Source organism: Canis lupus, chromosome 18 (genome assembly GCF_003254725.2).
Source record: "Canis lupus dingo isolate Sandy chromosome 18, ASM325472v2, whole genome shotgun sequence".
NCBI lineage: Eukaryota > Metazoa > Chordata > Mammalia > Carnivora > Canidae > Canis > Canis lupus.
The window spans coordinates 39420065-39433713 of NC_064260.1; the positions used below are offsets into that span (position 1 = coordinate 39420065).

A 13649-nucleotide genomic window follows, 5' to 3' on the forward strand; every position below is an offset into this window, starting at 1 on the left:
ATTCTCTATGAATATTCTCAAATATCTCATCTAAAAGTCTCAGGTCTGGGAAAAAAATGACCTTCACTTATTAATCTAATCTCTCAACAAGCGATCCACTGAGCAGCAGCAACAGCATTATCTTGGGGTTTGTTAGAAATTTAGCACCACATTCTGCACTTAGATCCACTATATCCAATTCTGGGTTTAAATCAAATCATAAGTGAGTTGTAAGCACATTAAATTTGAGGAGCAGTGTTCTAAGTGAAAATTCCCACTTGATGTGGCATGGAACATTCCTGTGTTCTGATTGTTTACAATGATTAACAGGCTAAAGATACTCTCAGCTCAATTCCTTGGATTTATTCTATTCTTATTCCCATCTATCTTTTGAGACTAGGAGTCTTTTTTGAAATACATTCTTCTGTATGTCTCTGAGTTACTAAATAAAACCAAAAATCATAAGTCATGATAGTGGTTCCTGTTTCTTGTGAATATGCTTTTATGGTGGTCAGTATGGGAATGGGAAGAGATGAATAGAGTGATATTTTTTTTTCTCTAGTTCTGAGTTTATGGATCCTGTCTGTGGCCTCTGAACTACAGGGACCAACTTCTTCTGATATGCAAGCCTGAATCTACACACTCAAGTCTAAGAAAAGAAAGAATACTTTCTGTGTCACTTGGATTTTAAAAATTGAGAATTACTTGGCATTATCTTTTATCCCCTTTTCTACATTTTTAAGTGAAAGTTTTGATCATTGATTTGAGTTTTACTTCTTTTCTCATAAAAATGATTATACATTTTACCTAAACACCGCTTTAGCTGAAAACCACCAAATTTGGTATTTTTTACATTCAGTTTGCAGAGTTTTCTCTTTTTCCCAGTGCTTTCTTCTTTAACCCCTGGGCTATTTAGAAGACTATGCGTAATTACCATATATTTGGAAAATTAAAAGGTTTGTCATTGCTATTTATTTGTAATTTAGTTCTGTTGTGAGAGAACATATGCCTTATGATTTTAATGTTGGAAATTTACTAAGTCTAGTGTCTTTTTTTCTCAGCTTTATTGAGATGTAATTGACATATAACATTTATAAGCTTAAGGTATAGAATTTGATGATTTGATACATGTATATGTTGTGAAATGATTATCACAAGACTATTAGTTAACACATCTATTGTTTCACACAAACATGATTTGTGTGTGTGTGTGTGTGTGTGGTGGTAGTGGCAAAAACATTAAAAATCTACTCTCTTAGCACTTTCCAGTATGCAGTACAGGATTAACTGTAGTCACCATATTGTACATTAGATCCCTCAGAACTTATTCATCTTATAACTGAAGGCTTGCTTGCCTTTGACCAATATCTCCCCATTTCTCATATCCCAAGCCCTGCCAACCAACATTGTATTTTGTTTCTATGAGTCTGATTTTTTTAGATTCCACATAAAAGTTAGATTATATAGTCTTAGTTTCTCTTATTTCACTTAGCCTAATGACTTCAAGGCTCATCCAATGGTAACTCAAATGTCAATTTCCGCTTTTTAATGATGGGATAATATTCCATTATGTATCTACACCACATCATCTTTATTCTTTCACCTGCAAGTGGACATTTGTTTCCATGTCTTGACTATTGTAACACTGCAATGAATGTGAGGTGCAGCTATTTCTTCAAGATTTTGATTTCATTTCCTCTGAATATATCCCCAGAAAAGGGGCTTACTGGATCACATGGTAGTTCTATCTTTGATTTTTGAGGAAGCTCTCTACAGTTTCCACATTGACTGTACCAATTTACATTCCCTTCAGCAAATGCACATGGGTTCTTTTTCTCCACATCCTCTTCAGCACTTATCCCTTGTCTTTTTGATAATAGCTAATCTAATAGTTGTGAAGTTATATCTCACTGTGACTTTCATGTGCATTTCTCTGATGTTTGGCGGTGTTGTGCACCTTTTCATTACCTGTTGACCATTTGCATGTTTTCTTGGGAAAAATTTGTTCAGGTCCTTTACCTACTTCTTGATTAGTTATTATTTTTGTATTGAGTTGTATAAGTTCTTTATATTTTTTGAATGTTAAACTCTTTTTGGATATATTGTTTGCAAATATTTTCTCCCAATCCACAGATAGTCTTTTCATTTTGTTGAGTGTCTTTTGTGCTGTGCAGAAACTTTTAAGTTAGTTGTGGTCTAATTTTCCTTTTGTTACTTGTGCTTTTGATGTCATATACAAAAAACACCATTGCCAAGACCAATGTCAAGGAACTTTTTTCCTATGGCAGGTCTTATACTTAAGTTCTTAATTCATTTCAAGTTAATTTGTGTCTTTGTGTGTGGTATAAGATAGAGGTCCAAAATAATTGTTCTGCATGTGGTCCAGTTTCACTGGTCCATCATCACTCACTGAAGAGACTATCCTTTCCAAATTGAGTATTTTAACTTCCTTGTCAGATACTAGTTGACCATATATTCATGGCTTATTTTAGGCTTTCAATTCTGTTTCATTGGTTTATGTATCTGATTTTTCTTTTTTTGTTGTTGTTTTGTTTTATGCCAGTACCATACTGTTTTCATTACTATAGCTTTGTAATAAAATAATTTGAAATCAGGAAGTGTGATGTTTCTGGCTTTGTCCTTTATCATGTTTGCTTTGGCTATTTGAGGTGTTTTGTGATTTCATATGAATTTTAAGACTATTTGCTTTGTTTCTGTGAACATGTCATTGGATATATTTCTTTTTATTGGAATGGCATTGAATTCACAGACAGCTTTGGGGAGTATGGAAATTTTTTGTTTTTGTTGTTGAGTATGGAAATTTTAACAATTTTAAAGTTCTTTGAATCCATAAACAGTTGATATCTTTATATTTATGTCTTCTTCAATTTCTTTCATCAAAGACTTGCTGTTTTTAGTGTATGGATTTTTAATGTTTTGGTTAAATTTATTCCTAAGTATTTTATTTTTCTTGGTGTTATTTTAAAAGGGATTTTTTTCTTGATTTCTTTCTCAAATAGTTCATTGTTAGTATATAAAAATGTCACTTATTTTTTAAAAATGTTTTTTTAAAGATTTTATTTATTCACGAGAGACACACAGCGAGAGGCAGAGGCATAGGCAGAGGGAGAAGTAGACTCCCTGCGGGGATCCTGATATGGGACTCAATTCCAGGGCCCTGGGATCACACCCTGAACCAAAAGCAGATGCTCAACCACTGAGCCACCTAGGCATCCCTAAAAATGCCACTTATTTTTGGATGTTGATTTTGCATTCTGCATAAACTTACTGAATTCATTTATTAGTTCTAAGAGTTGCTTAATAGTGTCTTTAGGATTTTCTGTGTATAAGGTCATATCATCTGCAAAGACAATTTTACTTCTTTCTTTCTGATAGTGGATGCTTTTTTTCTTCCTAATTGTTCTAGTTTGGGCTTCCAGTTTTATGTCGAAGAAGAGTGGTGATAGTGGCCACCCTTGTCTTGTTTTTGACGGTAGAGGGAGGCTTTCAAATTTTCACCATTGAATATGATATTAGCTGTGGGCTTATCATATATAGCCTTTATTATATTCATGTATGCTCTTTCTGTACCCAATTTGTTCAGAGTTTTTATGATAGGATGTTAAATTTTTTAAAATGCTTTTTCTGCATCTGTTGAGATGATCATAAAATTAATCTTTTATACTATTAATGGATACATATTTATCTTCACAAACAACCAACCCCTGCGGAGACAGTGTATTATGATTGATAATGGGTACAATTGAATTTGAATCTTGCTTTTAAAGTTTGATATGTGTCCTTTGGGCAACTAACTTAACTTCTTTTATCCTTAACTTACTTTTATTTGATAATAATAAAATATTATAGGTTTTTAAAAATATTACTTTATTACTGTGTAATTTACATGCAATAAAATATGTCCATTTTAAATACAATTCAATGTGTTCTGACAAATGTATACATCCATATAACTGCCACTACATTTGAGATATAGAACATTTCATAACTTCTAAAATTTCCTTTTTATTCCTTCACTGACAGTTACTTCACTGCATACTCAGCTTTTGGTAATCATAATGTGCTTTCCTAACTACCTTTCATATAAATGGAATCAAACCATATATGGTCTTTCGTGTGTATATTCTTTGACTTAGCAAAATATCTTTGAGAATCATTCAGTTGTTCAATGGATCCATAATTTGGTATATCTTCTATTATTGAACAGGATTACATTTAAAAAATTTAATGCAATATATATATCTATCCATCTGTTATTAGAATCTGGGCTGTTTCATTAAGTTTCAGACTGTCTTAAGTATCAGTCTTAATGAAAGAGTGATTTCAAGGGCAAAGGAAGATTCTTCCACTAACCTGATGTAAGTTCATATGGAATAGATTCAAGTACAATAAAAAAATATGAATTTCCACATTCCTATGTGAGAGATGCCTTTCTCTTTCTTCCTCACCTGATTAAGGCACCATGGATATAAAGTCATCACGTATGAGTTACCTTGCTAGATGTTTGTAGGCAGAAGCAATCATTTTCTGCACTATGTTCCTATTCTACTTTGTAACTAATTTTTTTTGTGCATTTCATACTATATTCAATTATAGGGACAAAAAATTAAATAAGGTTGTGAGGTTGGGTTGGGAGATTGGATGATAATAATAAATTTAGAGGTCTTCAGTAAATCATAGAGCACTTGCCCTTTAATGGAGGAAGTTGCTACTCAGCTCTCATCATTTGCTTCCAGGCTAGAATGCAAGCTATACAATGTCAGAATACTGATTTTTAGAAGAACTTCATGATATTGCAATTAGTGCATAACTTGTCAATTTAAAAATTTTAAAACTCATTCAATAGCAACTGTGTGGACAAAACACAGTTCAGACAAGGGAAAATCACAAAAACATAAATCCCATGAATTATGTCATTATTTTATATCTTTATTAACTGTCTTATTTATCTGACTAGAAAAAATGATGATACATAATGAAAAAATTCCATGAGAATAAACTTCCGATCACTCAAAGCAATCAGCTCAAAGTGATAACAAATTGGGGGCACCTGGGTTGGTTAAGTGCCCAATTCTTGATTTTGGCTCAGGTCATGATCTCAGGGTTATGAGATCGAGCTCCATGATGAGCTGTGCATTCAGTGGGGAATCTGCTCAAGATTCTCTCTCTGCCTCTCTCTTTGCCCCTCCTCCACTGAATGCTTTTCTCTTTGATAAATAAATAAATAAATAAATAATAAATAATCTTCAGAAAATGATTACAAACTGATGCAATCACATTGTGGAAATCCCAAGACTCTAGTTAGTGGGAGTTTACATAAATTACTTCCCTAGAGTTTTCTCTTTTATTATATTGTAATCATGTCTTCAGGGTATGTTAAAAATATTTTAGGAATAAGAGCTTTAAATTACAATTTGGGTATAAATCATTCCCAGAAACTCATCACTTGGACCACTAGTGTCTCTGAAAGAGTCTTTCCCGGGATCAGGTAGGAATGACAATCTGACTTCTATAGTTGCACTTTCTCTTTCTGTTTCAGTTTTGGATCTTCTTCAGTGGGAGTTAGGTGACAACAAAAGCAGCTTTGAATGTTAGCTCAATTTCTTGGTTAGTTAAAAATGAACTGGTATCTATTTTTATTGAGATTGGTCACCAGAAAACATTAAAGTTTCATTGGAATTATGTATTTATATTTATCATTTTACTTTATAAATAGCATTCTCTCCATCCCTTCAACAATTTAAGACACATTGAATAACCATATTAGAGGAAGCTCCTGATAATCTCAAAATTTTTAAGAATGATATCTGTTGAAAGAATAGCCCACCCCCAAATAATTGAAAAGAGATAGAAGCAGGAATTATTATACCCATTCTAGAAAATATAAAACTCTTAGAGAACTTTGTAAATCTCTTTTAAATTATCTAGAAGAGAAACTTTTGAGGCAAGTTTAGTATTAACTAAGAGTTACACGGCTCATCATGAGTGAAGGATATGTAGCTATATAAATGCTGAATCAGAATGTTATAAATAATGGGCTTTGTAGCAATTATTTAGTCAAAGTCCTGAAATCCACAGAAAGTCACTATATCAAGGTAAAAAGATTGTTTTCTAACTGAAGACTCAAAAGAGTTTTTACTGATAACCATTGGTTGGTACTAAGCCATCATGTGTAACATGATTTATATTTTAGGTTCATTTTTTTGTAACAGGTAATGTACACTCCTTTTACATTTGTGAGACTTTGGAATGGAAAATTGAGAGGGGAAGATACTGGAGTTCACTATGGCAGAGGTGACAAGGTGCTTTTCATGGGAAATTAATATTCTCATGAGTTGCATGGCTCCACCAACTACAGGACTTGTTTACCTGTTTCTTCATTTCTTACCTTAAAATATCATTATTCTCCCAGCTATTCTTGCAGACTTATCTATGTCTTTATGACCCATTGAGGTTGTGTGTATATTGGATTACTGACCCTACAATCCTTATTTCTATTTTCTGTTGTGGTCCTTTCCTTGGCTTCGATATCTCCTAATTTCCCACTGAATCCATTTTATAGGATGTCAAAATGGTGACCTTATGCACATGGAATAGTTAGTAAATATAACAGCAGTTCAATGTTATCCTGCTACCTTGAACATTTGCTTTTTAACTGGACCCTAAAAAGGGCAAACTCTTCCCCAAATGAACATTTCAATAAGCAAGGTGTCCGGAACCAGCGATAACTTATAGAACTGAACTTTGCCCTCTGATTTTGAGTGGGAAGAATAGGAAATTATTGGAACTCCACATTTTTATCATATATTTATCATGTTTACCAATTTAACATATATGGCACCTATTTTTTTGCTTAATAATCCCTACTAAATTACAAAGTAATGTTTTGTTTTCTTGAATTTTTATGTAATAAAAAATAAATACATATGCAAATCAATATCCTTGTGAATCAACTTCATTTGCATGAAAAAATCTGGGTGGTCTATTATCTTTTTTATCTATGATCATTCCAATCCAGAGAAAAGCAATTTGACATTATTGAGCCAGTGAAATCTTATGTTAAGTTTTATTTTCATTATATTGTTTGACATAAAATACAATTAAAAACTCACCACTTATACTACTTCTAATTACCCAGAAGTTTGAAATTGGATGCCAATCTCATAAGGAGATCTTTGTTTAGGATGGTGCCTGGTTTCTTACCTCATTGAAATTTAATTATTTTTCAGTGTGATATTTCTCATACGGGCAGCAAAATATGCATGAGCAATCCCTCCAATAATTCAGTATGAATTACTTGTCATTCTATATTGAAATAATAGTTAGAAAATAAGAGTTATGGAGGATAAATTTTGCTACTTTTTGAATAAATATCAAATAAATGAACAATATTTCCAACTATGGGGCATGCTAGGTGCAGTATATTTAAATAGGAAGTTATTTAAGGCAGTTCCCACTGTCATTAAACATGAGCCCAGAAGTGCAAGCTCTACAATCTTTTGCTTATAGAAATAGAAATAATATTCAGGTGAATTTCTAGTGAGTATTCAAAAGTCATTCAGATACTTGCTTCTACTGGAAAAAAGACTTTAGTTCTAATGGAGCAATTTATCATAAGGATCTACCAGAAATATTTAAAATTTGCCAGAGTATTTTTCATATACACATTTCAGATCACATCTCTCTCTCTCTCTCTCTCTCTCTCTCTCTTTTTAAGATATTTAGAATCATGTTCTCAGCAAGAAACTCAATTAGATTGGTTTGGGAAACAGAGTCATGGACAGCAAGATAGGACTATAAAAAGGAAAGAAGAGCAACTAAGGAGGCATGATTTTAAAAGAACATGTAGCAATTTCAACCCAGAAAAGTTAAAATATATGCAAATTTTATGAGTATTTAAAATAGTTGGAGTTTATTTCATGTTATATCCACAACTGTGGTAATTTACCATATGACTTACTCAAGTAGACAATAAGCAACCATTATTATTTGTTTGATATGGTATGATGTGCAAACAGGTATGAGTATTTAGGGTCCAGCTATACAGATTATATGTTTGGGAGTAGAAAAGACCTGTGCCCACCTATGATTGATATGCAGAGCTCTGAAGTCACATTGCATTCTATTTCCCTAGGAACTCTTAGATTTTTTTCTGCCTGTTTCTATTCCTTCCCATTTCCAGAGTTCCTCTTCCATGGTCAGTATTTTCTCCAGTTTTTCTGAGACCATTAGTCAATAAATTCAAAAGTGCTTTAGCATCCTACCAGTGGCACTACTGAAAGAAAGTGATTTTTCAGTAGTGCAGAAGAGATCTTACCTCCCTGTATTTTGTTTTGCTACTGAGGTACGAAGATTCTAGCAATCTCTGGTGCTCATCTGAGACTCCCTGCACAACAGAAACCCATTTTTCCCTTTTCTTTTTCAAAACTCAGCTTCTCTCAAACTTAATTTTACCATAGATCTATTTTGTTGCCTGATATCCAGTTGTTCTGCTAGACACAGTTTTGAGAATACTAATCTAAAAACTCAGATGCCAGCAAGCTTAAGAAGTATGGGTGCCCCTTTCCTAACTGTACTTGCTCTGTATTAGTTACAGGGTTCTTCTAAAGGTAAAATAAAATAGAATAGCATCATTGCTTTGTAAAACTGAAGAGCCTATGTGCATGGAAAGAAGTACTATAACCAAAATGTAGTCTTTCTTCCTAAATTGTAGAACATGGTTGCTGAACCTATTTAAAGGAGTTAGAAGAAAGCAAATTAAATTCTTATCTCTCTTTTATACTTTTGTTTCCTTTATTAGTTATTAAACGTAATATGATGGCCGAGCAGGTGCTAGTATTTAGGGCATAGTTGTACAGATTTAAAGATTAGAGGAGTCTCTTATGCCATCAAAATGGAAGAATTACATGTATTACTAAGGTAAATATTTTCCAAATGGACTCATCCACCTTGTGAGGAAAGAGCAATTTTGCTATTTATACAAATCCCGATTCTCAAATTACTGTATTTTCTTCTCAAAGGCTGAGGTTGTAGATTTAAGCCCTGCAAATTACTTTCATTTCGAATTAACAGGGAATATTGGTTCAAATCCATTACCATAACTTAGGTGTAGTGCAGATAGACACACACACTCTCAGATAAATATCTCAAAGATATGCTGCTACCTGACAGCTTTCAGGAGGGACCACACTTCTTGGCTTGGGATAGGGACTTTGGTTTGGCTGCTTATCACTCCTTAAATATTTTATTTGGCACAAGAGAAGACCTATCCTTGCATCTATGTGGAATATCTTTGATTTCCCTTGACAGCCTCCCGTCTCTGAATGTACTATTCACAGTATCTGAAAGCCATCTCTACTCTTGTCGTTCTAGAAAATTCTTAGTTATCCTACAAGTTAAAAGTTATTCTTTGATGATAATCCAGATTTCAGAACACAATTGTTACTTTGTTCAAATACTTGTTGAATTTATCAATTATAACCTCAATTTTTCTTCACATGCCTCCTTGACCATGAAGATACCAGTCAGTGCTCTCAAGACAAGTACTGTTACCAGCTACCTTAATTCCCTAGGAAAGTGGCTTGTACACATGTACTGTTCAATGCTGTTTGTGCGTAAAGGTTCTCTTACTATAAAGACTAAATTATACAACATCCTGGAAGCATTACTGAGTCAAATTAGCTTTTTTTAAAGATTTTTAAAATTTATTTATTCATAGAGACACAGAGAGGCAGAGACACAGGCAGAGGGAGAAGCAGGCTCCACGCAGGAAGTCCCACACGGGACTCAATCCTGGGTCTCCAGGATCACACCCCAGGCTGCAGGCGGCGTTAAACCGCTGCACCACCGGGGCTGCCCAAATTAGCTAACTTTTGAGGGTACTTGCTTCAATCTCCAGGAACAGCTTAGATACTAGAAATATAGTAGATGACATTGGCATTAAATGAAATTATTATTTTCATCTCAGTGCATCAGGCCTACAGACTTCTTTTGTTATGCTCTGGTTAAAGAGAGGTTTATAAGTGGAATTATTTTCCAACATTTTGTATGGTAGGTTTCACATTAAATAATGAATTCTGATACCTGTTTAAATTTGGAAGCTCTTAACATCTTGGAACATGGGGACCGTGTTACTGTATAGTAAAAACTCCACTGGCCTGAGTGGCTGCTGGTTTTTCGGTTCACTTCTGTTCACCCTTACACCCAGCCCACATCATTCATTCTTATTATCCAAATGGCTCCCACCGTCATTTGAGCTTTGATCCCTTATCTTAGTCTATCACTTATAAAATAACACAAGACGACATTGAGAATCCATGATAGAATATATTCTCCAGACTCCTGGAAAAATAATTTCTCATTTTATTCTTTTGTTATAATTGATATTATAATGAATTGATAATTTTATCTAAAAGTATAATCCTTTTATCATCATAATTAGTATCATCTGAACTCTGTGCTAAGAATAATTGTCTCTTAATTAGTTTTTGTTTTATAATTTCCGGACTTTGCAATTCTGTGGTGAAGAAGGTTGAGCTATTTACATAACACTGCTAGAAAGTTTAAAGTCAAATTTGTGTTCATCAGTAGCACAAACTTACAGCCAAATATGCTATAAACCCTTTAAATGCTTTCTGAAATAAATAAAAAAATGGATAAACAAACAAAACTGTAATCTAAGCTTTGGCCACTTCTCTTTTCCCCAACTTGTGTCTCCTCTTCTTTATTCATACAAATGCTTCTGAATGAAAATTCCTTCATCAGTAATTTACACAGGACTTGTTATTTTCAAATTTGGGATGGTTATTTTTGGTCTATTTGCATAGCAATACCACAGTTCCCTATGTTTTAATGATATAACAGTGAAACAGACTCCTGAAAATTTCCTTCAAACCCCGAAAATTTGGGGCCTTCTAAAGACAGCCAGTAAGGAGTGCAAGTCTTTTTTTTTTTTTTTTTAGATTTTATTTATTTATTCATGAGAGACACACACACACAGAAAGAGGCAGAGACACAGGCAGAGGGAGAAGCAGGCTCCATGCGTGGAGCCCATCCTGGGTCTCCAGGATCACTCCCTGAGCCCAAGGCAGGCGCTAAACCGCTGAGCCACCCCGGGATCCCTGAGTGCAAGTCTTAAAAGTTGAACTTCTAAATATGCATACACTGTTGCCTGCAGAAGTGTTTTCAAACTCATGTCACCATTTTGTCTGGCACCATTCTTGGGCTCAATGATGAAGCCCATGATTTTATAGTGAACTCTAAGTGACAGGTGGTGTGGTTCAATCCATTTTTAGACAAACTTTGGGTCATAATCTCCCATTCAAAAACAAGCTGGTGTCACAGGAGCTGTTCTTTTGGGAATCATCTACACATCATACACCTAACTAATCGGGGCCCCAATCTTCTTAAAAATCTCAGCTTCTGCAATCACAGACACTGATCACAGCTATGTGTGAGGAATAATTGAAAGGGTGAGAAAGGTAAATGAGAGAAAAGAGAAGAAATATATGATGGACTTCTCACTTCTTACTTTATTTCAATTCATCTAAGTGAACAATGCTGACAGCTAAGAAAATGGTCAGAGGAAATTCCACCCTGGTGACTGAATTTGTTCTCTTGGGATTAACAGATCGTCCAGAGCTTCAGCCCATCCTTTTTGTGCTGTTCCTGCTGATCTACTTGATCACTGTGTGTGGGAACCTTGGGATGTTGGTCTTGATTAAGATAGACTCACGCCTCCACACTCCTATGTACTTCTTTCTTGCCAGTTTGTCCTGCTTGGACTTGTGCTATTCCACTAATGTGACTCCCAAGATGTTGGTGAATTTCTTATCAGAGAAGAAAACCATTTCCTATGCTGCTTGTTTAGTCCAGTGTTATTTTTTTATTGCCATGGTGATTACAGAATATTACATGCTGGCTGTAATGGCTTATGATAGGTACATGGCCATCTGTAACCCTTTGCTTTACAGCAGCAAGATGTCCAGAGGAGTCTGTATTTGCCTGATTGTTGGTCCATATGTCTATGGGTTCCTTAGTGGCCTGATGGAAACCATGTGGACCTACCGCTTGACCTTCTGTGGCTCCAATATTATTAATCACTTCTATTGCGCTGACCCTCCCCTCATCCAGCTCTCCTGCTCTGACACTTTCATTAAGGAGACATCCATGTTTGTGGTAGCAGGATTTAACCTCTCCAACTCCCTCCTCATAATCCTCATCTCCTACATCTTTATTCTCATTGCCATCCTGAAGATGCATTCTGCTGAAGGGAGGCACAAAGCCTTTTCCACCTGTGGATCCCATCTGGTGGCAGTGACTGTGTTTTATGGGACTCTGTTCTGTATGTATGTGAGACCTCCCACGGACAAGTCAGTGGAGCAGTCTAAAATTATTGCTGTTTTCTACACTTTTGTAAGCCCTATGTTGAATCCTATCATTTATAGTCTGAGGAACAAGAATGTGAAACAAGCTTTTTGGAAATTGATCAAAAGAAATGTACTTTTGAAATAAAATTACAATCTATCTTTCTTTATAAATTAAATAAAAGATATATTTACAAGAACTGGATCCAATTTTAACTACATTTACAATAAAGTCAATTTTAAATTTATAATGAAAAGCTATAATCTAAGGACAAAACATTCAAGACATAGGTACAAGAGATATATATTTCTATAGGTGATGTGTGATTGTGCATTGAGTGTGTAAGGGGTTGGAGGTTAGATATGTAGATATGGTGGATAATTTCTCTTCTTTTACCCACTTTTACACTTATAACATCATGTGTTATTTTCATACTACTGAAATTATACATGCTTATAGTAAAACATCCAGTCTCTATAGAAGAGTATAAAGTAAAAGATTTTCCCCTTTTTCTTTCTCCCATTCTGATCTTCCATTGTCTCCTTTCAAAGTTATCATTATTAACAGTTTCTTACACTTTTGGAAAATTTCTCTATATCTATGAACCAATGTATAGCTATATATGTACTCACACACACAAATTTGTCAATATACACATTGATTGTCATGAGCTAACTTTTAATAGTTTGTAATTCTGTAGCATAGCATTTGTTATGCAGGGGCTTCAGTCCTGTGGTATAGAATAATATGACCAAAACTGCTGATCGAGACTTGCTGTCAGCTCTGGGAGAAGGAAGCCATGATGACCTGCTCCATGCCCATGCCTGATGCCCATTTATTCCTCCCCACTTGTGAGAAACACTTTCAATAAGACACTTTCCTCCTTCTGCCATAACAGTACATAAAAACTTGTAGTTAGTTTTTAGATATTAACTCCTAAAGCAGGCAACAAATGTCTCTCAAAGATCATATGTCTTGCCTCAAAAGAAGTTGTGACTCTGTAGAGTTTATCAAAGACATGCCAGCCTCCTGGGCTCTGTGGTTTTCATGTCTTCCTTTCATCATTGCCTGTTAATCTATTTTTCAGGATGGGACAGATATTTTCTATTTGTACCATAATTCAAATTTTATCTGCAAAAACTCTCCCTTGCCACAATTAATTACTATATATCTAATTTCAGAATAAACACACTGACTTGTTTGTAAATATTTTACTGCTAAAGAATGCAAAAGACAAGTTGGTTTTTAAAGGCGTTAACATTTCAGGTGATATTGCAGATATA

General features: G+C 34.5%; 2 protein-coding genes across 2 annotated transcripts in view; both read left to right on the forward strand.

Annotated features, from left to right (window-relative positions):
* Nucleotides 1–13649, forward strand: part of LOC112663682 (olfactory receptor 5M3) — a 145059-nt gene that overhangs the window by 103807 nt on the left and 27603 nt on the right. The gene's annotated exons all lie outside the window — the stretch shown is intronic.
* LOC112663684 (olfactory receptor 1030) lies at nt 11557–12513 on the forward strand. Its single transcript, XM_025452758.3, has one exon. The coding sequence runs from the start codon at nt 11557–11559 to the stop codon at nt 12511–12513; it is 957 nt and encodes a 318-aa protein (XP_025308543.3).

Bases quoted from the DNA above. Each gene is read 5' to 3' on its own strand.
- LOC112663684 (XM_025452758.3), top strand. From the start codon at position 11,557: ATGCTGACAGCTAAGAAAATGGTCAGAGGAAATTCCACCCTGGTGACT.